General features: G+C 41.9%; 1 protein-coding gene across 1 annotated transcript; it reads right to left on the bottom strand.

Annotated features, from left to right (window-relative positions):
- Window positions 1-298: 298 nt before the first annotated feature.
- Window positions 299-25,234, bottom strand: RESF1 (retroelement silencing factor 1). Its single transcript, XM_082280188.1, has 6 exons — window positions 25,160-25,234; window positions 22,451-22,529; window positions 10,004-10,088; window positions 3,443-8,705; window positions 2,612-2,686; window positions 299-1,452 (listed from the first exon to the last, which is right to left on the bottom strand). The coding sequence occupies exons 4-6, from the start codon at window positions 8,664-8,666 to the stop codon at window positions 1,310-1,312; spliced, it is 5,442 nt and encodes a 1,813-aa protein (XP_082136314.1). The 5' UTR covers window positions 8,667-8,705; window positions 10,004-10,088; window positions 22,451-22,529; window positions 25,160-25,234; the 3' UTR covers window positions 299-1,309.
- Window positions 25,235-26,357: the final 1,123 nt, after the last annotated feature.

Raw genomic sequence — 26,357 nt, forward strand, 5'->3', positions numbered from 1 at the left:
TTCTCAGAGTTGACGACATTATTACAAAATGCTCCAGTGACAACATTCCCCACAGACTAATAGTTTGGCATCCAGAGAGGAAAAACAAACAATTCAGATCTACTTACTTTTAACAAGGAAGATCCATCACTCATTTTAAAGCTGCATTTCATCTACAGGAATATCCTCAAGGCCTATTTAACTAACTGCCATAAACACAACTTCATACTTTTAGAACAAAAAAAAAAAAAAAAAAAAAAGACAAGGTATAGTCCTCAAAAGTTTATTTCAAGTATAAAAATCATTCAGTGAAGTATCTACAGGTTTTTCTTTCAGCATAAAGGTTTAATAAGATAGAAAGAATCAAGTACCAAATCTCTGTAAAAATACGATTTGATTTAAAATTTTGAGTAACAGTGAAAAGGCACTTAAACAAAAGATACCCAACGACAAATACAACTGTTACGCCACAGTGAATGTGTAATCAAACATAATCTAACACTTTATAAACGAAGAAATTAATTACAGTCTAGTTAAACTGAGCAACATAATCCAGACAAGAGAATTCGAACTCCCTGCACTTCAACAACAGCACTTTTCTTTCAAGTGCAAAGAAAGCAGAGGGAAAGAAAAACAAGAGAATTCTTCAGTAAACTAACGGTTTGCAGCACGGTGCTCAAACTAAGAACTCAGAGTTCAGTCCATACAAGCTCCACAAAAAGAAACGTAACAAAACTCGGCAGCAGCATAAATACTTCATTAATGCCCCTGATCAGTATGCTTGACTTGAGGGGTTTGTATTTCTATTCCCAGTTTACAAAATTAAGTTTCTACGGAAACAGAAAGCCTTTTTAGGAGCAAAACAAGCAGACTATCGTAACAGGGAAATAAAGGTGTAATGCTTGGGAATCCACTGCAATCCCTTTGCAGCAGAAATATTTCTCCACTGCCAGCAATGGAACGTGTAACACGTAGAAGTTATCAAGAATCAGGAAAGAAAACAGGCTATGACAATTTAAATGAGTCTGTTATTTTTTGGTCAAGATTCAATGAGTTCCTCTATCTTAAAAAAAAATAAAATCAAATATGCCGAAAGAAACAATACACTTAAAACAGCATTTACAGCACCAAAGCATATTTGCACAATAAATACAGAATAAGACGTTCATTATTCACAAACATGAGGAAAATAGGTAGGGAAATTTTCAACACCCACCAGAAAACTGTGGGTTTTTACAATTATTCAGCAATATGAAGTAAACAGAAAAAAAACTTTAGTGTTGGCATTTTTTTTCTCAGTGATAGTAAGACCTTTGATACAGGAGTGCTATCAAGACTTTTGCATCTTTTTTTCCAGATACATTTTCCTGTAGGTCTGAAACATCTCTTTTGAGTCTTTGACAGGAACGTGAAGAGTCTCTCCATCTCCATCCAGGATCTGTATAGCTGTATCAAGGGGAATACTGTCCTCAGCTGCAAGATAGACAAGCACATTAAAGCAAGAGTCTCAAAGGACTCTACTCCTTATGCATGTGGTACTTAAGACCTTCCAGTGTCAAAAAGGATGCTACAAACTTCCTTCCTAAAGCACCAGGCACCTCAGATTTAAAACCATCTCCAGTGCATCTTTACACACACAATGGCTATTTGCGTGCCTTCGCAAGAGAGATTTCTGGAGAGTATTAAGAAAGATGTGACAGAAAACGTGCCTCTGTGAAAGTAAGAGGAGAAGCAAGGGGAAGGGCTAAAAAGATGGCAGACACCAAAGCCTAAGGACACAGGCAACAGCAACAGAAGATGCAAAGGTTGCAAAATATGTTACTTGCAATACCACAGCACAGCTATGAGCATGCAAACCCTCTGCTCGAAAGTTAAGCAGCAGATGGCAACAAAGCTACAGCATGCATTTTGTTTCCTGTCAGACCAGTAGAAAAACCAGACTAAAGCTAGAAAGGTACTTAAAGCAAAGAAACAAGGACAGCTCGGAGCAACCTCACCCAAGATTTACAAAGGATGGAACAAACAAGATCCTGAGATGAAAGTTGCCACTGTTGTAACACTTGACTCCTAAAGGGTATAAAAGACCATCCAAAAAGCAAATTGCTAATCAAGAGAAACAAGGAAGATGTAATAGTGGCCCCACTTTTCCTCTGGGTGTCATACAAATAATGTTGTCCAGATTACTGGGACACACAGGTCCTGGAACTTGTGAGCACATGTGTTATGTGTGGACAGCAGCGATGTACTGTGAAAGACAGATTTTTTTTAAAAATCACTTTCTGTTTTTAAAGCCTTTCACTAGATTCTGTTACATCACTTCCTACATTCGAAAGTGCGAAAGAGTCTTCATACACAACTTAAAACTGTATTTAAATGCTGTTACCAGTGCTACATCCAAGTTAACAGCACAGGAAAATTTCAACATTTCCAACAACATATTCATAAAGCAATAAAAAGCTCCACAAATCTTTGAGACTTGTATGTCTATTCTACGGTATCCATTTAATCAGCAGAACTAGTAAATAATAATTTAAAATGCTTTATTAAGGTTTACTACTGTAAAGGAACATTTAAAACCAAGCAAAGAGGATTTAACTTGTATTTCAAATGGGACACTCAGAAGTCACTTCACCTGTAGAGATCTCTTCCTGGTTTTTTTGCTTCACTGGTTCACATTTTAACCAATCTTCTTTTTTACTCTTGACACCTAAAAAGAAAATTTAAAAAATGTTTCTGAGTTCCTCTATCACAAGTTTTGGCCTCTATTCAGCATCAAATTCTAACACATATACTAGCACATGCAAAAGGAAATTTCCTTTGGGTATGAAAATTACTCCAAGGGCTGATATATACACCTTAAGATTTGGGTTTATTTAAAAATCAAATTCAACATTTGATATAAATATGCTTCAGAATGCACCATGTAAAATGTTGAAAAATGGGGTAGGGAAGAAGAGAAGGAAAAAGGGATGCTTAAAGCAAAGATGGCAAAGGTTATGGGGACTGTGTGCAGGATACATCTGGCCTAAGCCTTGTCTTCCTCAATGTCACAAAAGATCACTCCCTCCTCTCCCCAGCCAGACTTAAGCACAACCAGGCTAACAGCGATTAAAGATCAGATCACCTTTGGTAACTATGCCAAGGGAATCTACTTTCTACAACCAAGTCAAGCTATCTTCTACAAGTACTTTAGGAAGCCTTCTCCCCAAAGTTATTTGAAACTGCCATGCTCTAGAGTATTCTAATTTCATTTTCTAAGACTTACAGAAAACTGAAGGAAAAGTCCCATGTTCTTTTTCAGCTTAACACCCAGCTGTGGTCTGCCAGAGAACAAGTTAGGACATCTCAGCCTTTAGCCTCTACAGTCCCCCAGGTTTTCACTGTCTGTAGTTTTGTGCAACATGAATTTAAAAATGAATACAGACTTTTTACTTACAAATGAATAACCAAGATAGCATCATACCTGTTACAACGACTTTATCTCTTTCTGGAGAATTCTTTGCAGCTAAGCTTTCTTCGCCAGGGGCTGCATTTCTGAACAGTATCTCTGGACACAGCTTGAACTCAAGTTTTTCCCTTTTGCATGATTTCTCAACTGTTGAGACAGACACATCTCTTTTTGAGTCGCTGTTTTGTGGCACTTTGGTGGTTCTATGCCAGACAGGTCTGACAGGTGATGTCTCTAATTTTGTCAGAGAGATGCGCTCCTGTGCTGTACGTTTAAATGCCACTCTGTTCAGGTAGTGTTTTTTGGGTTCCTTTTGAAGATGCAGCTTTAGTCTGTTATTTCTTCTGTTTAGGTATAGAAGATTTTTATCAGGAAACATTTTGTCAGAGCACTTGTCTTTGTTTTGACCATCGAGACATCTTTCTTTGTTAGAAAAGTAGTTTTTAGACATGCTAGAAGATCGAGCCCTTTTCCTCTGCAGTTTAAGCACAGAGCAATCTGCTAAGGAACTCCTTGGTTTCCAACCGTTTTCTCCATTCAGTTTTTTAGCTTTGTCAGCATTTAGCATGCAATTATGTGCAAGCTGCTTAGAACTCTTTGCTTCAGAGTGTTTCAGTCTTTCCTCTTCTAGCTTTAGTTTCTTAAGTTCTCTCTTCCCAACCATATTTTCCTTCATCTTCCGTTTATATGGCTGGTCCTGCAAAGGATGAACTTTCACAGATTTATGCTGAGAACATTTTATGTTTCTTGATTTGAAGTCTACAGTGCTACTATCTGAGAAGTTTACAGCATCGGTTTGGTAACTATTCAATTTTTTATGTTTTCTTTCTGCTGGTAATTTCACTTGCTCTTTGACACTAATTCCTACATCTTGCCCAAGCATCTCCTTTTGTTTCTTACTGTTTTGTCTTTCAGTTGAGTTCTCTTCACAAGTGTTAACTTTTTGTCCTTGACTGACTTCAGAGTGCTTAATTTCAACAGTGTCTGACTTCACCAACTGGTTAATGTCCGTGGCCAAACCTGGTGTGGTTATATCGTTTGAAAGCGGCTCAGTTTTGAAAACTCTCTCCTTCTTTCCGGACAGCTTTGCCATGTTGTCTGCGTATGTATGATCAGTTTTCTCTGGTAACTCTGGTGATGCTGTCTGGTGCTCTTTTTTGTCACAATGAAGTTCTTTATATGACAATTGGGTTCCTTTGTCAATTTGCCGCTTTTCCTTCCAACTGCTGCTTTTGTATTTATCAACATCCTGGTTTTCAAAGGAATTAAGTGGCCCAGTATTTTCCCGCTGTGTTGTAGGCAGTTTGTATTCATTATCTACCTTCAGCCTAGATTTTTCGTTCACTGCAGAAGTGTAATTGCAAATATCTTTATTTTTGCTAATACTGTCTGGGATTTTTTCAGAAATTGTCAGGCTTCCCACTGCACAGTTTTTCAAGGCATCAGACTGACTGTTGTTGTCTTCTCTCTCTGCAGAGCCAGTACTTTCAGCTTTTGAAAGCTGACAATCATTTTTCTCTGAACCAGATGTTTCTAATTGAGAGGGACTATGTGGTGTTTCACATGCTACAGATACACAACCTGTTGAAGAGCCATCTTCACTTTTTTCACTGGGGTTAGAAGTTTCTTGTGGGTCTTTTTCCTTCTCACATAGATTCTGACTAGGCTGGACACTGTCTTCAAGGTTGTCCTTGTCAGCTGAAGCCTTTTCTGATTGTTGACTCGCTGCTTTCTTGCTGTCACTAGAGGGACACTGGTTGTGTCCAGGAGACGGTTCTTGAACCTGATCAGAGCTTAACACTGCAATTTTAATCTGATTTACTGGATCCTTCAAATGAGAATTCTTGTCACAAATTCTAACCTCTTTTTGAGATTGAATCTCCATCCCTTCAGCCACAGAACGATTTTGTGCTGCTTCTTTTTTTAGCATATCAGCACCTTCAATGCCATATGGAAACTCTTTCACTAGATCAAACAGCTGATCTTTTAGATATTTACTAGGTTCTGTTCCAAAAAAGTTCACCTCCTTCTCTGTGCTATTTTTACTGGGCATGGAATTTTGTTTACTGTGGTCTCCTGGAACAGCAGATGCATTTGTTTTAGCACTTATGCTAATAGAGGAATCTAGTGAATTTTGAGCTAACTTCTGGTTTATATTAGCAAGACTTTCTAAGTCATTTTCAGGATGCTTGAAAGATGCCTTGAATGACAGGTTTTGTTCAGAGGTAGAAACTGCTTTAAGAGGATTGCCACTTTCCTTCTCCAAATTACTTGATGATTCTTCCAACATCTTTAGCAGCAAGCTCTCTCTTTGGGGACTGTTATTGCTCAGCTCAGTTTTACGTAAGTCCAGATGTTGTTCCTTTTGCCTTGCACCAGATGCATTTCCTTCTGATGCATGCGTCTCATAGACTGACCTGAAGATGCCTGCTATTTGTGGATTATAAAATTTATCACCTTCAACAAGAGAGCATACACTAGAAATACAAAACATCTCATTTTCCAGCACAGCTGTGGACGTATCTCCTGCCTCTAACACAGCTTGCTTGTCTTCATGGTGTCTCTTACCTTCTTGAGAGTTTTGACTACAAAAATTTATGTCTGATTCAGGAAGAGAAGTCTTGTTTTGTAATCTAATATGCAGATTTTTTCTGGCATCTTGTGCAGACTGACTAACTTTCCTGTGGTTTTCATCATCTAATTTGATCTGTTGCAAATCTGAGTCCACGTTTTGTTCCAGAACATAATCACTGGGTGATGACCAAGCATTTTCTGTTGTTCCTTTGGCAGCATTTGCCACACTTAAACCATTTTTCCCTTCTTCTTGCAAACTACACATGCTCCCTGGGTCAATCACTGGATAGGTTTTACCTTCAGGTGTTGGAATCTTGCCTGCCTGCTCACCTAGTGTTCTCTGTTCACAAAGTACTAAAGGAGAGACAACTGCAACTTGGGGTTCAAAATTTTTTATCAAATTGGAACTCAATGTATCGAGTTTTTGTGCCACAGAGGTAGTTGTTACAGGCAAAACTGCCTCATCCATGCTAGCCAGAACATTTTTTTCCCCTCTCTTCTTCGTGCTTTGGCTGGAGGGTGAAATCTGATTTGCTGTGGGGCTTTCATTTGACTGTTTATTTTGCACACTTACAGATTCTGATGGATACTTCCCCCACAAGCGCAGGCATGCAGCCAGCTCTTCCACAGAGCAACTACAATTGCTCTGGTTACAGGATCTATTTTCAGTAAATGGAGTTTTTTTCTGAGCTACCTCACTCTGGAATTTAGCATCAACAGATGCTGTTGTTTCTAATGCAGGAGAGTTTGTGTGAGCCACAGATGCCTGCCCACCTTTCAAACTTTCTACGTTCTTCTCACTAGTGTCTTTTAGCAAGCTTCCACCTGAGAGAGATGTATCGAGCAGTGGTTTTTCACTGCACAGGAGACTCGTCAGTATTTTATCAGCAGTGGCACCAGCTGTCTTCTCTTTCAATACATTTGTGCTGCTCAATACAAACTGAAGAAATGATGAGTTCTCGGGGCCAATTTGCACACTCTTTGATGCAGTCTTGACAGAGCTCCCTGCTTGAGTAAAACACGAAGCATTGTTCGAGGAAGTCACAGTTCCTTGAGAAGAGGCCAAGGCATACACATCCCTTTGTTCCAAGGTGCTCTCAGGATTATTAAATTGAGCTGGGACTTTGCTCTGAGAGGCAACAGGAGTGAAGCTTGATGAAAGGCTGCCCTGCTCCACCTGAGGGTTACCTTGAGTCACCTCCAATCTTCTGTTATCAGCACTAGCTGGATTTTTGTCCTTTCTTTCTTCAAGTGAAACCTTGAGCACAGGCCTCTCTGTCCTCACTGCTTCAGATGGGGAAGATGGTACATTTTGTTTGGGCACACATGGAAGACAATTAGCAGGAGGACATGGATAAGGAGGAAGGAGAGCATTTTTGTCACGATAGATTTTTTTTTTATAATTATGAACCCTTTCAAGCAGAACAACCCTCTTTTTAAGACATTTCAGCTTTTCAGCTTCCCAAGCCAGTCTCTCCTTTGTAATTGCTACTCCACGTGTTGCTGCTGATGAAGACATCTGAGCATTAACAGGCCCATTCATCAAACTACTAGTCTGGCTCTCTGGAACTGAAGCAGGATCACTCAGTGGCTTTGAAGAAAGAGCTTCTATTTCTTTCACAACATCAAGCAGTTCTTTGGGAATGCCAGGGGATGGCACAGAGCTTTCATTAAAAGACCTATTTGCTGTCACACTTCCACTTGGATTACAGACATTCCTGATTGATTGACTGACTTCTCCAGATTGCTGCTTCTGACAGTGTTGCTGGATACTGTTAAACCCAGGAGCATTTTTTGCATCCTGTGGGCACCTCTGCTGGCCAATGTATCCATTAGGTACATTTTGCACTTCCTGTGGTACACCCATTGAAGATTGTGCTGCGGGTCTTGAAACACAGTTGGCAGGCAACAAAGATGGTGCAGAACATCCTCTAGGAGCTTCTGATCCCATCTGATTTGGTTGAAATTGTGGCAGCTGTACATTTGTTCCAGTATTTTGATTCACTGAGTACAAAACTTTACACTGAGTATTGGAATTAAATATTTGGGGTTGGACATGTTGCCCGGAAGTACCAAGAGGAAGAGAATTATTCTGGGGATGAATGCCACCTTGATGTAGTGAGGCAAGTCTCACAGAATTATGCTGCAGCATTTCTGGCTGCACAGTGTAAGTGTTGGTAGTGCCATACTGAGGCTCCCCAAGGACGTTCCTTACGTTGTTCCCTGCGTTCATTTGAGAGGACAGGGGAGGTAAATTTCTACAGGGATAACTGTAGGGATTAGAGACTGGCCAAGAAGTCGGAGTCATCTGTGCCCGCAAAGGTGAATTCTGAATGGGAGGTTTCGGAGCTGTCACGTACATCTGTGAATGTTGTGTAACTGAGTACTTTGACATAAAAAAATTATTACCGGTTACAGATGCTCCTGGTGAGGTTTGATCTGAAGTTTTGAATCCTTCAGCATTTACAGCAGGGAAGGCAACATTGACAGTTGGCACATACACGATTTGGTTGCTTTCAGCATAAGTGCATGCATTTTTCGAGGAGCTGCCATTTGTCTGAGGAAAGGCATGTCCATTAGAAAGTAACTGAGTGAAACATGCTCCTTTGTTTTGCATATTTGTATTTGCATCAGCATTCTGGACTGGCCTTACATTCCAGTCCATATTTTCTTGTTTTCTTTTTCTTCAGGCAAAACCAAAATGCTAAAAAAAAATTTTACAAAAATTACAACCTTTTGACCAAGACCTATGTCGCTTACCAAGAAGTGATTTAAAATGCATCATGAACAGAACTGTTGAACTATAATTGCTAGGTAGGAGAGCAACCCCATTAGCACAACCCTAATGGACATGAATGCTGTCAATGTCAAGTTGCATAAATTGTTTCCCAGAACACAGTTAAAGTATAAAAAGAGAAGCAACTAACAATTCTATTGACTATCTAATGACTAACAAAATCTTCACATTATTCTGCTAATGCTATTATCATTCAACCTTTTAATTTAACAATAGATTGCTATATTTACCTTCTTCATCCAAAAACAATGGAAAAAACTCCCAAGGTATGTGTATAACATGACACAATAAACAATAATTAAGAGATGAACATAAGAAACACCTGAAGAATAAAATACAGAGCAGGGTTTTCAGACAGTAAGACTCAATTTCAACTATACCTTCAACTACAACAGAAGAAATGAAAAAATACTTTGTGTTTAGTAAAAATCTCTCATAATAATGTGGCCCACTAGTTTAATTTTGAGAAATATGACTGTGCCTCTAGTGAGCTGCTACCTAATTCTGTAGGTAGCATTAACTTACTCAGCTGGGAGAAGGCATGAAGCACAGAGATGACAGCAACACTTCTGCTACTGCAGTACGTACACCTTCAGGAGGTGACCAAGTCATGTATCTCTAAGTCTTCATGTGTTATATTCCAGAATGCACATGGATTACCAGCAAACCCAACTGGGTGAGCAGGTTACTCTGTAAAGCTGTCAGAGACAATGCCTTCAAAGCCAAACACTATTTCAGACTTCAAAAATGCACAAAAAGCACAAAAACCCCCATGCCAACCCACAAGAATGAATGCTTGTCTGCATCTTGACAAGCTCCTCTCAGTATGGTCAAACTCAGCTAGGACAGAAGAAACACCTTGCTTTGTGCAGGGTGTTAAGACAGTTTCTCAACAAAATGTTTCGTGCCATTTCTCCCAGATCACCCAAGGCTCCTGACTTTCCTTCATGGGCTCTTTTAGATTTTAAGACTCTTGATTTCAAATTTGAGAATCAGAAGTATCTCTCATATCTAGCCTATAAAAAAATAAGAGACCCAGTGTTACAATTTTCTGGGTGTTATTTTCGAGATTCAAAGACAGCTCTTTCTTCACTCTTTTACCTTCTCTGCTCTCATAAGACACCAATAACAAAAGAAAACAGGAAAACAAAGTTGCACATGAAATTCGTAAAAAGCATCAACAGCAGTGTTAAGGCAATACTTACAGTGATGCAGGAATCTTAGAGGAGAAAACAGGCTTCTTCATCCAAGGTGAACCTTTCAGGCTGCTAATGGTACACTGGGTATTTCCTGAAAAATGATTAGGGATAAAACAATCACATTCTTGAATTAGACAAATGCTGAGGAAACATAAGACATTTACATTTTCTGGGAACATAACTGTGAAAGAGACAAACAAGACTAAGATGCCAACCACTAGTAACTGCAAAATCCTTGCTAGAGCAGGAACTTTGACTCCATGCAGCACACAACTTCACCAAGAGTAAAATCCAATTATTGTCACCATCAAGACCAAAAAAAATTAGGAACCCCTTGTTGCAGCCAGGCTGGGGACAAAGGGAGGGGGTTCATAGCAATGTTAAACCCTATAACCTGGCCCAAAAGGACCGGGTGTGGATATTGTAATGGATGCACCCTGAAATTCTTATAAGCCGTGATTTGTGTGTTACAGGAATTACTGAAACATAGATTTTTAAAAGAAACATTAAGACTTTAGCTAAAGATTAGTTTTGTGGAAATTAGTTAAAATAGATAGATAGGTAAGCCAGGCTGGGATTAGTTAAGAGTTAATAAGAGCTGGACTTGAAATATGCTCTTAAGCTGTAAGTAACTGATTACTTGTCATTCTTATATTTGCTTAGCTGTGCTTATAATGAGAAACAGAAACACTGATAAATAGATCCAAAGAAATGAAGATAATTACTAATTTTTCCATCTGGGAACCTATTCAGAAGTCACGAAGAGAGGGGAACTGGACGTCCCCAAGGAGTAATTTGTATTGTCAAAAACCAAACAAACAGAAAGGTCAAACAAGGAAGATAGGGTTTACTTCATCCCCCAAGACCACTCCCCAAATAAAAAGATCACTGACCCAACTCAGAGAACATACCACGCATGCTTAATGACATTGAAGCTAATTACCAAATGAAGCAGAGAATGGGAGGTATCAATGTTATAAATATGCCTTTGTATTTTGGATATTCATAACTTTTGTAGATAAATAGACTCTATATTGGCTTGTAACTTTGCACTGCGTATTAGGGAGCTATTCCACACAGCTGCCCAGCACTGGAATAAACATACACCTTCTAACTCTAAACTGTTAGAGAGTCTTTGTCCGTCTCAGATGGGTGTTGATATTAGATCCACACCCATGTTTTGGTAAATCATTACTGTAAGAGAAACCATACAGTACTACCCCCTAGAGTCATCTGTTGTTTTAAGATAAACTGTTTATCCCTAAAGCTGTTGGTCTGGTGTTTGTTACTATATTCCAAATCTAACTCTCCCAGGCTGCATCAAGTCCCTCCATTCCGGTGTCAACAGAGGGATGGCATCACGACTGGCCTGAGCCTTGCAGCAGGTGCCTGAATTGATTGTTTTGGGGCCTTGCTCTGCCTGTGGGTGCCAGATGCTCTTACGGAGGAGACTACTTGTTCCCTTCTTAGAACAGAAAAAGTCAGAAAGATAAAAGAGCGAAGGGAAAGTTACCCTGCCTATTTGTGTTAGCTCATGGTCTTAGAAATGCTGACCACTATCTGAATGCAGGTGAAGCCCAAGTTATCTTCCTACAAACAACAGTTGTCTGAATTGTCTGGACACTTAGGCTGGAATAGACACAACTCTACGACTCTTGCCACTGTCTGTGTTAGAAGCCTTGAGGTGACTGTGGAGAAATCAGAGGGCCACAGGGTCCCTGCAATGGCAGTATCTGCCCAGGAAAAGCTTGACAGGTGGCTGGAAGCTGACTGAAAGTGAGTTTCTGAAACAAAAATTCATCAAGACAATCAGGACAGAAATACTTGGTCCAGTTCAATTTCAGACAATCATATGTCATATTCCTCCCTCCTTGAAGCCCAACTGGGCTTATGAATCAGACCGAACTATTAAACTGAGTATTACGTCAATGGAGGCATCATGACTGTGTCTCTGTGTGCTTTTTCACAGGCATAAACCCTAGCCAAATCAGGTGATCACTCTCACAAATCTATTATTGTGTGCTATTTAACCTGAATTGCAAACATGTCACATGACAGGCAGATAGCCCTTGAATTTCAGAATCAGAAGCCTGGGCCCTCCTGTAGGGTCTGGAATCTAACTACAAACTCCATCGGAAAACACAGGCTATATTTCAGTTATCACTAGCATATACTCAAAGACAAAGGCCTTGAGATGACCAAGGTCCCCTGACTATTTCCTGGGGCACTCCCACAAATTTGGGATTAAGCACAGGTAGGCTGGTTATCAATCATTCTATAGATGTAGCCTCTGTGAGCCAGATAAAGTCCTATGAGTTTGTCATCCATCTGAGGTCCAGCAGCACCCACTAGCGAAAGAGTCCTGGCCCACTCGGAGCCCATTAACATCAGCAGGCACAGTGCCCAGCACCACACAGCCCCAGCTATTTGTAAAGCCAGTGCTATGCTCATTCTGTCATCCTGCCTACTCTGTCAGGATGCAGACACAGTTACCACCAAACCCCTTGTGTCGAGGTAGTTAAAACCCCCCTAGGCCTGTGCTAAAGAGTCCTGACCAAAGGAACTCTGAAAGCCTGTTCAGCCCCGGGTATCCCAACCAGGCAGCCCACAGAGTCCCAACACGTGTTTTACTGGCTTTTGCCAACAAGCCCCCATGCTGCACCTTTTCCCACCAGAGCATTAGCAAGGGCCCTAGTGCCCCTCTAACTGGAAACCCCCCAGCCCTTGGTTACCCAGACTTATCAGACATAAAATCAGCATCCCAGACAGAACCTGATAATCATTCTCAGGTGCCATGGAGAGCACACCTTACAGAGACTTCCCATCTAGAGATGCATGCCATCATCAATGGTATCATCATCCGTGTGTCCTCATGGGCAGTCAAAATTCTGCCTTCAGTTGATCACAATGGAGGGGACCACTTCTCTCACCCTCTGCAGCAGTCCATGAGTTACAGGAGCCCCTTCAGCCCTTCTCAAGGTCAGTCAAGTGTGACTTCCCCAAGAGCCAGCCAGCCTGCTGAGCTGCAGTTTTTGGGAAGTTCTAACCTCCACTGTGGAGTTGCTCTTACACAATTCTAGTCAGGCCTGCACAGCAGCAGTTTATCACTGCATGTAGCTGCAGAGCTGGGCACCACCAAGAGCAGCCAAATAACAGCTTCTGCCGAGTTGAACCTTGCCCAGCTGGGGCAGTGATAGAGTTTATATTTATATACCTCTGGGTTACATGCCTTGTTTTTCACAGGACTACATGTCAGATAAGCAAGATGCAGTAAGTTACCAGAAAGAATGGTAACATACAGGTTACGTAAGATAAGCTCCAGACAGTACATCCTTTTACAAGTATTTCACTCCAATAATTCAGCCACTTTTACTCAGTGAGGCCATTAGGCAACACTGCAGATATTTCTAACCAGAAAGGCCTACCAAGGCCTACAAGGCCATTAGCTTTTTTACTTCCACAGACAGAACCACTCACAGACCAGACCCTCCATAATGCTCCAGGGAAGGTACAATTTCCTGGTACTTCTGAATCAAACTCCCCCTACTTTAGGGACTCTGAGAAGCACCTCCCCTACCTCCAGTGACCCATGCTGTTAACACCCTGCAATCCTGCAAGCCCCAAAATTCATCAAATTTTCAGAGAACTGAAAAAACATTGAGTGTTCACTTGCACCCACTTCCCCTTTTCACAGCCCCAGCCAGTCAGCTCACAAGTCCAATGGCTCCTGGCATCTGACCAGGGCTACTGGAGCAGGACACACTGCCTCCGTGGGGGTAAAGCAGCTCAAACAATACCCTGACTGTAAAAGTTAGCAGTGATGGATGGAGAAGGGGGATCATGCTGCTTCTACTTGGTGTAGAACAATGCTGAGACCAGCCTCATCCAATAATCCCAAAGTTAAACACTCTGAGGAGGTGAAGAACAATGTTTCTTGGCAGAAATGGGCACAGGTGAGGATGTAACAAAGCTCCTGATAAAGCAAACAAGAAGTGATAATACTGGTAATTTACCTGACACTGCTGAGCTTAAGGCTACTGAGTGGAAACAGCTGGCCAGGAACATCTGACTGACAAGTCAATCACTATAAAAGCCCAGTCCCAATTTTTAACAGCAGGAACCTGTTACGAAAACATAACTAAGGGCCTGGCACTAGGTGTTCCAACAGTCTATTAACTGTAAGTCCAGTTGCATTCAAAAGAACGAGTCAGATTCACAAATACTGTGGTATATTAAATGCAACATACATGGCTCTTTTGGATTGTCAGTGGTATCTGCATAAACTGCAGAGCAGCCCTAACAATACAGTGGCAATCACGTCAAAACACTCAGCATAGCCGAGGACACAAGTCTTACCAAAAGGTGCCCTTTCTGCAGAAGGCGAGGAAGATGAGTCCCTAAAATTTTCATTTCAAATTGTCATCCCCCAGCTAAACACAAAATCAGGGTCCTTTCATACCTTATCAGCCATTATTGTCCAAAGTGCTGTGGGTGGTCAAATTTTCTGTTCTTTGTGGTTGTGTTGTATGCAGTATTTCTTGGTAGGAGGTATACCTGGTAGCAATTGTACAAAACATTTCCTGGTATTGAGACTGCACTGCTCCTTTCCCACTTTACATTCCTCCCCGATGCCATGGCAACACAAACCTCCATCAGGTTCCCACGTCTGCTCTGATCACTGATGCTCTGATGTGTGGGCCCCACCTCATACTGAGCTTTGCTATTTTCTTCACTGTTTTATGCTTCCAACACTCTTAACATACGCCCTTCTAGAATTGTGTGTGGAGATTCCTCCTTTGAATGGAGACACCTTCAAGGTTATTTCTTGAAGCTGAGTTAAAGAGATATGCCCAAAGACATGGTATGAGTGAGCAACATCAATTTGTATTTAATTATTTTGCCAGCTTTAAAATTGCCACTGTAATTATAGTTAACTATCTGAACTGCGTAGCATCTAATTCTAATTAAGGTCCTTTAGTCTAACCAGTATTATGATCAATATTTTCATCACTATTAACACCATAAAAATAAATAATTTTTCCATATTGGTCTGCCTTCCTTTATCCTGTGGGATGAAGTTGTATAAAGATTCAACTACACCTGTATAATTCTTTAGACATAAACCTTTGACTCAGCCTGGGGCTAACCACATCCAGCTACACTCAGACTCCTCTCTGAGGAGTTTAGAAAGCAACGGGATCCTTTCTGCACCCTGTGACTCATCAGAAAGGTCACCCTGATAAACCTTGTGTGAAGCTTCCATTCTGCCTGTGATGGCTACCTAGGCATAAATTTTGCCCCCTCTCTGCCTCATACTGCAGTCTCGAAAGCTGCCAAAACAATCAATGCCATTTATCTTTCCTCTTATCTGTGCATCGTCAGGTTAGACATTAAAGACATTCCTCCAGTGTCCAACCCACTAGGCCTACCAAACTCACTTTGCTTGTACTTGGAATGGCATTAATTATACCTTTACTCATCTACCTCCAGGCTATGGCTATAGTCCTACCATTGATGCTAAGATAGCTTGAGCAATATTAGCTAAAATTTCTCCCATTCTTGATGTGTGTCTCATCACCAGGATATTGCTGACTTTCCTAGCACATACATATGGGAATGATACGTAAGATACAATCCCAAATTTCAGCCCTCAAAGAACACCAGGAACTTTTTCTCTCCCTGGTAAATGCCAGGGTCCTGCCCAGAATGTAAAGTGTTGGGGTTATTTTAAAGGAGTCTTTTTGTATGCCAGTACCAAAGGTATTTCTGAAAGTGTCTTGCAGTCTGTTTTCTTTACCCAATCTGTTTTCTTTACCCAATCTATTCCCTCCTCCAAATGCAAATATTAAGTCTCCTAGGCTCTAAACTTTTGTCGTGATAAGGTCCAGGTCAGCTAGGCCACCCTCTCTATTCCTTGCTCTGCACACATTGCACCTGGGATTGGAATATGAGCCAACACTTCCAACCCTTCTCCTAAATCAGTATCTGTTTGTGCAATGGTACATAACAAGCATTAATTATAATCCTTAAGCTAAGCAACTCATCAAATAACTGTACCTTCACCACTTATGTGCAATACAACACACACTGATGACAGAGGCAAGAGGTAACTGTACTACCACTCTTTGGGTCAATAAAGTGGATTGACTGTAGTCATAGGGATGAGCTCAACTCCCAGACCAAATTATTGAGGTTGGCTTAGGCTCACAAGGAAGTAAAAGCCTAGGCCACGACCAGGTCAAGAACTTCTCTAGTTCCAACCTGTTCTTTGAAAACCCACACAGGAACAGGGTGACACAGAGAGTTCTGATGTGTAAGAGCTGGGAAACCGGAACACCAGTCATGCGAGTAAGACATGAATAGCAGGTAGTTCTTCCAGGACTAATTAGTAAGGAACAAATGAAGCTGTGAGTGCAAGGACTCTTATGCCTACCTTTTCCATGGCATTCAATTTGACTACAAGCCAACCACTTCAACCCACAAATATGAAAGCCCAAGGGAGCCTTTTTTTGATCTCTCCCTGCTAAGCAGCCAGCTGCATGGTTGTAACCCCCCCTTGCGTTGCCTCCAAGTTACTCCTTGAGGCTGAAAGACCCCGTACCAACTGCAGATCTTTGGTGACTGGTATCGTGCATAACTTTCTATCATAGGGCATTATGATAATGTATGAATACTTTTGAATTATTACTATCATTGTAAAACCTTGCCAGGGCACTTTCTTAAGCCTCACTTTTACATCATTTTACTTCAGTAAAACCACGTTTCCAGCTACCTGTGCCAGTGGTTCCCTAAGTGGTCTAAATCTCCTCCGCAACAAGTGTAATGGAGGCACTCACAATAGCTCTAAAATATTCTTATTCATTGCTAAAAGCTCCCTTTAATAGAACCAAAACTCTATAAACATACATATTTCAAAGCCAGCCACTGTGATCACAGCTATTTTGTACCTCTCCAGAACGTAGTTCAGCAAACAGAAGATTCCAGGAACTGAAAGGACTAAAGTTCAGCTGCAGGCCAGCAACACTTTGCTCTCCTGTTTCTGCTTCTGGACTTGCAGCAGCATGTCTCATTTCACCTAAAGCATTTAAATCTAATTCAGCATGTTTGACTTACAGTGTCAGAGAAAGACGGCCTGAATCAACTAAATATGCCCAAAGAAAAGAGTACATAAACACCCATAATTCTCATTTTCCTCTCTTTACAACTGTATTTTAGATGTCACAACAGCACCAGCACACCTGAGTTTTCTTGCCCCAAAATTCTTAGAAGTGAAATAGGGGATTATTTGTTGGAAATTACACAAATCTCAGATTGCCAGTCAATCACAGTGTATTTACATTAACCTTAGGAAGATTAGTAGTCACTTCACTTTGTAGATTCCCATTCCACCATTTCCAACAGTGTATTTCCCCCTTTTACCTATCAACTTCTGACAAATCCCAATGGGATTCATCCAATAATCCTCAAAGAGCTGCTGATGTCATTGCAAAGTCTCTCTTGATGGTTTTTGAGTGATCTTGGGAATCCAGAGAAGTCCCAGCTGACTGGAAGCTGGCGAACGTTGTCCCAATTTTCAAGAAGGGCAAGAAGAAGGACCCTGGAAAGTAGAGGCCTATCAGCATCACTTCAGTGTCTGGTAAAATCATGGAAAACATTTTCTGGGAGATACTGAAAAACACTTGGAGGACAACACTCACCAGGCCCAGCCAGCACAGCTTCATGAGGGGAAAGCCAGCTTGTCACACCTGATTTCCTTCTACAACAGGGTAACCCACCTAGTTCATCTAGGAAAGCCAGTACACACATCTTTTTGGACTTCAGTAAAGCTTTCAATACTGTCTCTTACAGTGTCCTTCAGGCAAAATGTCCAGCACACAGCTGGATAAACACATCATGTGATGGGTGAGCTGCTGGCTCACAGGTCAGGCACAAAGCATAGTAGTGACCTGGGTGACATCAGACTGGTGACCTGTCACCTACTGGGGTTCCACAGGGCTGCATCCTCAGCCCTGTGCTCTTCAACATTTTCATTAACGACCTGGATGCAGGACTCAAAGGAATACTAAGTAAGTTTGTCTAAGACACTAAAGTAGAAGGAGCTGTTGACTCACTTGAAGGCAGGGAGACCCTTCAGAGAGACCTGGACAGATCAGAGGTATGGGCAATCATCAACTGTATCAAATTTAACAAGGGCATTTAAAATATATGATTAGCACTACCGCTCATTGGTTCCTTTTATCAGGAAACATCTGTCTCCCACATCCCTGCCAGTGCCAGTTCCTGTCAGGAAACAACACCAGTTTCTTCACTTCCTCATATTGTTTAATTTTGAGGTGTTTCAGTCAGGCTGATATCAGCATTCTTCAACACCAAAAGCAACATGACCACCCTCCCTCCATCACTGGTGATTTCTGCAAGTAGGGCAAAGTTCAAGCTGTTTCACCCCCACTTATACAGAAAGAACATCCTGCTGCACTCACAAGTTCCCAATTTCAGTATTTATGTTAGAAAAATTTGAAATTTGGTTTCAATAAAGATGTTTGGTGCAGGACTACAGCTGCAGATTTCTACTTATCACACTTCATGGTACCACCAGCAAAATGATGAAGTACTAAGGCCTGAACAACAGACCTTGGGCAAAAGTTGACTTCTAGATGAACTTTCCAACCAAATATTATAGGTATCTGCTCATTACCAAATAATTAACAATTTGATACATGTATCCACTCATTGGAAAAACATGGTTTCAGTATTTAGAAACCAGGCAAGGCCAAATCTAGCCTCAGAGTACAGGATCAAAGACAACTCCCTTGGTTCCTCCTTGAGCCTTAGCCATGCTTTGGAAGAAATCCAGTAGGAGAAAGAAACCAGATGTTCCTGCACTAGAAATTATGGTAGCTTGTTTATTCAACAGAATAAAAATGGGACCCTCTCACCGCTAAGTCGGAAGCCTCATTTCCTGTGGGTGGAAACACCTGCAGTATTTCCTAGTTACCAGGAGTGGTACCTCCTAGTACCTAGTACCAGTCCTTTGCTGTGACAGTGGCTTCCCCCAGCTGATGCTTATCCTTTGCTTATCTTATCCTTTTGCAATTCTTTGCAGTTTCATATTATAGTAAATTACACTCACTCCTTTATAGTTGGTGCCTGTGTCTTTTCTCGCCCTGCCCATCGGCAAAACAAATGTAGAAAAACAATGAAACAAGCCTCAATCTCTGAATGTGCCTTAAATCTTGGAGGGAATCTGGAAATTCTGCAGTTGAGAAATTACAATTATGTAATTCCACTTTAAGACTTATTCAGGGATGGTACAAAAATCAAAAGTCAAGGAATAAGCATTCCATGGTATCTGGCAATGGTCCCAATCCACTGTCCTACAGCTAATAATTGTACCCAGCAACACTGCCACAAGTGTCATGGGAAATGTGGTCATGGTCAACGGGTCAAGAATAAAGAAGTCATTCTTCTCACCACAAATGAGCTAATACAGATAAACACCATTCCACATACCAACAACCAGAAGCACTAGATACAGAAAAATCTGAATTTGTCATAAGCAGCATCAAAACTGAGCTCCAAGAGGTTATTCTGAAATGTAGAAGTGAATCTTCTGCAAACACTATGAACTCCTGGCATTTGGAGGAGCCATGCTTCACAAGGAATTTTAACCTTCTAGTTCTCCATGATACCAAGCAACAGCACCAGCAAAAGCGATGTCACTGTTCAGAACAAAATGAAATCTTCAAGATTGTATTGCTTGACTGTTTCAACCACGCATTCACTGCTTACACTCCTCAGAGAGAAAAAAAATGTTCACTTTTGAGTAATAGCTGTAAGCCTGAGAAAGCAATTTTTAACAGAAAAGATTTGCAGGGAAAATGCATTAATAACAGGGACTGGACTCATCAGACAAATTGACATTCTATTCAGAATCCTACAGATGAAAGCTTTTCTACTAGTAGCATCAGACTCCTTTATACAGGAATATCCTTGCTTCTGTAGCAAAGTTCATGTAAATAATTGAAACACATATCTGTAAGTATTATCTCTAGCTCATGCTTTTCTAGTTGTGAGTATTACCACGATGGGTGAGGGTCAGCTAAAGATGAAGCTGCCTTTTCTTGGATGGAATGACATTTTTTAGAAAATACCTATACCCCTTATGCTTCAGCTGCAAATTTCTATTTACCATCACACTGTTCTGCCAGTTGACATGGTCAGCACAAAAGACACAGACAACAACTTGAAGGAGTAAGTGTAATTTACTATAGCTCAAAACAGCAAATGATTACAAAAGGATAAGCTAAGCAATGCACCTAATCATTACTACAGCAGGTTGCCTATAGTGATTAATGAAGGTACATCACCAGTTATCTTAATATTTTATCATCATCCAGATCTGCACTTCAGCTGGAAAGCTCCAGCCACAGCAAAGGACTGGAGAGCCACTCCTGGTAACCGGGAAATTCTTCAGGTGCGTCCACCCACTGGTGAGGTCTCCATCTTTGCTGTGAGAGGGTCCAGATTTCATGTTGTTGAATAAACAAGCTTCCATACCTTCTAGTGCAGGAACACCTGGTTTCATTGTTGTGGCAGGACATGTTCCCCCCCATCTCTATCACAGATGGCTGGTGTACACGGAAGAGATAACCCAGGCCAGGTCAAAGGCCCAGCAAGGAGTCATCTCTGGCACCAAGAGGGCTGAGATCCTCTGACTAAGAATCAACATCTTGGTGGTCTGGAGAGCAGATGTGCGAGGAGATAAAAAAAGTAAACACTATTGACCTAAAGACACTGCTCTTTACAACTATAAAAGCCACACAAATTATTATGGAGATAAAAGCCTCTTACACACTCCCTGGAAACGTGTAGGACTTCTCTTATGACACTTGGGATGCATCTTCATAGATACTTTTCCAGAAACTGAGAGGAAGGATTTGATGTATGCCCCATGAGGAACTGGTTGGTAAGATACACTGCATCCTAATCTTTTACTATGTCTTTGCTAGCTGTAAAACTGGGTACTTTAACCGTGCACTGTATGTTATCTACTAGTAGTGTTTCTTTGTTTATCCTGTGTAGTAAGAAGTCTGGTTAAAGTCTTCTGTTTTTCTTGGGCTATTCAATAAATAATCCATGTTGTAATAGGCCTGATCGGTCACTATGAAGAACCTGCAACCAGAGTGGGTTTTGGGGTGCTGGCCACCTCAGTAAAGTTACTGTCTACTGCCAGAGGCCTGGGGAGAGGCAGAAAATTGTTTACAACTCCCCTCTCCATTTGTAACAATTGTCCTCTTGGGTTCCACACAAAGCCTGGCCAGGGCCCAAGGAGGAACCAAGGCAGCTGGCTTTGACCATGTACCTCCAAATAAGGCCAGATATCTGATTTCACGGCCCTGAAGGGCCTCTGAACACAGAAAGAAATATGTTCCTATCACACTACATGTTTCACTAATGATCACGCATCTTTTGATAATAAGAGGATACCATTATACAATGTTTGGTTGGAAGGTTCATTGAGAGTCAACTTCAGCTCAGGGCCTGTTTTCCAGGCCTCAGTATTTCACACGCTTCACAGAAACAAGAGAAACACTGAGAAACCATGAACATGCTTCAACCTCTGAAGAATTTCCAAGTTCTTTTCAAGTTTCAAGGCACATTTCAACAACTGTCTTACATCCCCAGTAGTTGTAGACATCCCCTTTTAGAAGTATTGCTCCCTAATCACTTAATGTCTAATGACTACTCATTGGAGACAAGCTTGCAATCTATGTACAGGATACTCACTGAAGTGCAAATTAGGAAGTTAATTGAATTTCAGTCTTGGGAATCTTCCACGAGCAGTACTGGAAGAGCTCTTTGGCATATCTGCATTTTATGGAGACCATTTATATCCAGCATGAAGGCACAGCGCTACCTTCAAGATCAGGAGTATTTTTTAAAAGTACAGCTTCTCTTCTGACTGGTGAAGTTTCCTGCCTACTATAAGTTACAATATCAATCCTTCCATTAAATTAGCTTCCCTGAAATTCCTCCAAGTATAAAATCCGACAGCTTTTTTCTTCTACATTTCCACTGCCCTATGCAGTTTTGAAACTCTTGAGAACTTGAGTTGCTTATGTTTATCAGAAACACAAATGGTAGTCAGAAACATCCTAGTAGTGTCTAGCAATCAAATGTGTGAAAAAATAAAAATCCATTCCCTGTCAGCAATAGGAAAGTACTACAGCTCTTTAAAAAACTGGCTGTAACAGTACTGAATATAACTTAGAAATGCTTTGAGTAACGAAGACAGGTAAGTAACTTTATATCTTCCCCAAACCTATTTTCTTCCCCATTTCTACCTCTTCAGTTGCACTGATGCTGCTACTTGTGGTGCTTCAGGATGAACCAAACTAGACAGTAAAATAGCTCCCACAATTTCACTTTAAAAAGTAAAAAAAGATCACTTACTTCAGCAATCTTGTGTGTCTCTTCAGACAGAGGTGGAGCACTCACCGGAGGAAAAGGAGCTCCTCACTGGTCTTGGCTCCTAGAAGGGACAACAGCCAATAAGCTTGAAGTGCTGCTTTTACCAAAGGAGCAATGACCCGTACCAACAAGACCACCAGAGTCTCCTATGTCCTGATTACCAGTAATATATCACAAGATCCCCTGGCAGATTTTGAATTCCAATTTGCTGTGAAGCACCAGTCTCCTTTCATTAGTGCCCAGTAACAGTTTATACAGGCAAAGATTAGCATTACTTAATGCTAACAACCACAATGGCTGTTTTCACCATTTTTCCTTGCCTTTGCTTTTTTCCTTCCTCTTCGTCAGAGTCACCAGCAGGGTCTAAGGTATTTCACAAGCTCTCATAGCTATGCTCAGCAAAGCAGGAGCTGCTCTAGGAACTAAGAGAGTTGAATTGCACCTTCATGGTTTTCTGCTCCCTCCTTTACTCCTTTTGCTGTCTTCAGCCATGCCTTTTCAATTATGGAGTGGGGAGTACTGCTCTCCCTCTGACAACTCTTAGTCTTCAATACAGAGAAGAAAGGCTCAACATCAAACAAACAGGTTAATTATTACAAGAAAGACCACAAATGCTATGACAAAGTGTCACATCTCCAACTCACTGATATGGGTGCAGCAAATGAAACCGAACAAGAAAAGGCAAATAAAATAGTTGGGAAAGATTGTTTTGTGTCATTTTTAGAAATGTACAAAAATATTCTCCTACCAAATCACCTTAGCCTGCAGAAAACAATCTAAGTCAGCAATTTTTGGCTTTTAAAGAGACAGTGTTTGAGAGACAGCCTCCTGAAAATCAGAGTATTTTACTGATTTTACAACTACTTTTTTTTAAGACTAGTGGGAAAGGGGAAATGCAAAAAAGCTGTGCCTTAAATAGAAAACAGAACCAAAATGACAAAATAAAACTTCTTCTAAAAATCTAGCAGACCAATGAACTGGAAAAAGTTTTAGCTTCTATTTAGAAGGAAACCAAAACACCCCAGAATAGACTTGATATAAAGCATGCTGTAATGTTTTTTTTCTTCTGCCAAAACATCAGACAATATATTATTTCGTGGGGAAAAAATACTGTTTAAGCTCGAACTACAAAGGAGCTGGATTCTTGAACTCTGCCTCCCAACTCAATGCAGTAATCCACACAAACACTGAACTAATAGTTCCTGGTAAACATCTTGGGAACAACCTCAGTACATTTTCCAAGACTTTGCACCTTGAGACTCAGGGGAACCTTTATACTGGCACGGGCATCAAGAGTAATGGATTTAATTTCACAGACAGTAACATAAAAGCAATCTTTATCACAAGTCTGTTTTCTCTGCCAGGAATATCTAAATGTTTTGGGACATCAGTTGGCTAGTTCAAGGGAACAGGGCGATAAGAGCCCAGTTAGGAGTTTTTGATGTTAGTAGCAAGTTTTACTCCCCATCATTCTCAGATGCAAAAGGGAGAAAATATTTACCAGGAGTCATGATGAGCTGGGTTTGTTTTGTTCTATTTTTAAGTCCTCCCAGGAGGCTAGTTAAGAGCAGGGAAATGCCCAAACTTATCACAGAGCTCCTAGAATGAGTTGAGTCAACCTACTAACAACTTCTAGGAAAACAACCACCAGCATTCCTATGGGCTTCTGAAACATATCCAGTGCTCCAGGGGAAAATCTACTCATGTTCTACCTGATGCCTCTGGTTTTTTTATGCCACGGGCACACAAAGCACATCTCCCACAGCATAGGAGGAAAGTTGCTACGCGTTGATGGGGTACTTGCATTTTTTTCCCACATCTCCATCTGCCTCTGCAGATGGAATAAGCAAGTTAATTCTATCAACTACAGTACTCAGACAACCCAAAGCAGAAACAGTGAGCCTATACCTCTTAAAAACCGTTTTTTTCTTCTTGAGTAATATAAACAGTTTTATCAGTTCAACCACAATACAAGACTGCAGATGTCCCTCTTACACAGAGCAGAGCACCGGCTCCTTACCGCACACCTTGTGATGCCATCTGAGAGTCTGAAGCAAAAAAATCACTAACGCTGGACTTTCATCGCAGAATTTAAACACAGGACACTCGAAATACCTGGTCTTCAACCCTGACAGTGATTACTCTTTTTTGTCTGTTTTGTTTGGGGGGGGAGGGGGATTTCCTCGTTGTTTAGTTTTTGGTTTTTTTAAATACCTTTCAACCGCATCTCCCCGGATTGCCATACCCTATGGAGAAACACAGCAAACAAACCTCTGCGTCCTTAAGGTGATCGGGGCGGGGATGTTTCCGGAGCCTGCGCATCGCATTGTCCTTGTTCAGGCACTCGCAGGACTCTTATTAACTGATGTTAATTGATTCCGCGAGACGAGCAGCGGACTAGCTGCGGGGCCCCGCGCTCCGCCCGGGCCCCCCGCCCCACCGCGACCCCGCTCCGGCGCTGCGCGGCCCCCGCGGCCTCCCCGCTCCCCGGCCCAGCCACGGAAGGGGCTCCGCCCGCCGGCCCCGAGCCCTCCGCAGGGGCCGGCAGCTCCCGGGGAGCGGCCCCAGGCAGCCGCTGGGTGCCGGCCCCGCGGGCGGAGGGGAGGGGAGGACAGGACGGCACAGCCCCCGCCGCTCCCCACCCGGCTCCCTTCCTTCCTTCCTTCTCCCCGCCGCCGCGCACGTCCTCACCGAACCCGGCCGACCACTCGTCCGCAACCCCAGCCGGCGGCCCCGATCGGAGACGGAAAGAGACCCTGGCTCCGGGCAGCGGGGCGGGAGCTCCGGGGCGGGGGCAGAGGCGGGGCCGGCGCGTCCTGCCCGCCCAGCGCGGGGTATGCGGGGCCGCGGCCGCGGGGAAGCCGAGGGCAGTGCCGCAGGCAGCGGCAACAGACTGAGCCTCCCGCTCCTCAGGGCCCTCCGGGCTGAGCCCCTCCTCCCTGCCGCTTTCTCTGCCTCCCTTCCAGCCTTCTCAGCTCTCCAGAGAACCCCCACAGCTCCCTGCTTCAAGCGCATCACATTTTTAAAGAAAAATACAGTGTTTTTTTTCACATTTCGCCACGAGCTGAGGACCACTTGAGACTTCAGGTAGAAGAAATCTTGTAAATATTCTGATAAAATAATCGATTTAATCATACAAAAGAGTTAGTTATGATTGCAAGTAGAAAATTGTGACGTGTAAGGCATAGGAATGTCAGGAGTGCCGTGTTTACAATATGCAACCACAGAAACCTTGCCGAGAAGCTACTGGATATCTTACATTTTGTTCAAGAAACTCTTGAGACCATCATACGCACCAGTTACGCTGCTTGGAAACCCCCTACCCTTCCCATCTTGATTGGAATATCCAGGATTCCAATCAGTAGAGCTCAGTAGAGATGCCCAATGATTGAATTAGGGTAGGAATACTGATGAAGTTATTTGAGTAGCAAAACCAGCTATGGTAAAGGTTAAATTTAAGAGCAGGCATATTATGCATAGTATGTAAAAGAACTTATGTAACAATGACTCACCAGAAAAAGTATATAGAATGGATGGATTTTATTTACTAAGCAGAACACGCTTGGAGGAGTAATCCCCCGTGTTCCTGGCACCGAAATAAAGAAGTGTCTGCCTATTCACATTGTGCAGAAAAGCCAAACTGAGAAAACCCAGCATCCATAAAGGAGACAGCGGAGTTCTGCAAATGTATTCTAATGAAGGGAGAGAGTTCACTAGGCCATGCCCCCACAGAGTGACTCTCAAGGTTCTGGAGCACACAGCCTCCTTTTATCTAAACCCCTGACCCCATGATGCCCTCCTCTTCCTTTCCCTATTGGCTGAGGTACTAGGAAGGCACAGACTTCCTGAACCACCTACTACATTTTCCCTCTTGAACATGTATGGTCAT

The sequence above is a fragment of the Coloeus monedula genome (assembly GCF_965178545.1).
Source record: "Coloeus monedula genome assembly, chromosome: 4".
Taxonomy (NCBI): domain Eukaryota; kingdom Metazoa; phylum Chordata; class Aves; order Passeriformes; family Corvidae; genus Coloeus; species Coloeus monedula.

What these genes read in the sequence shown, in the direction of transcription:
- RESF1 (XM_082280188.1), bottom strand. Translation starts at nt 8,666, where the DNA reads ATGGACTGGAATGTAAGGCCAGTCCAGAATGCTGATGCAAATACAAAT. An exon ending in AGATAAAGTCGTTGTAACAG is followed by an intron (nt 2,687 to 3,442) that starts GTATGATGCTAT and finishes TTTTCTTTTTAG; the next exon opens with GTGTCAAGAGTAAAAAAGAA. An exon ending in CCAGGAAGAGATCTCTACAG is followed by an intron (nt 1,453 to 2,611) that starts GTGAAGTGACTT and finishes TCTATCTTGCAG; the next exon opens with CTGAGGACAGTATTCCCCTT.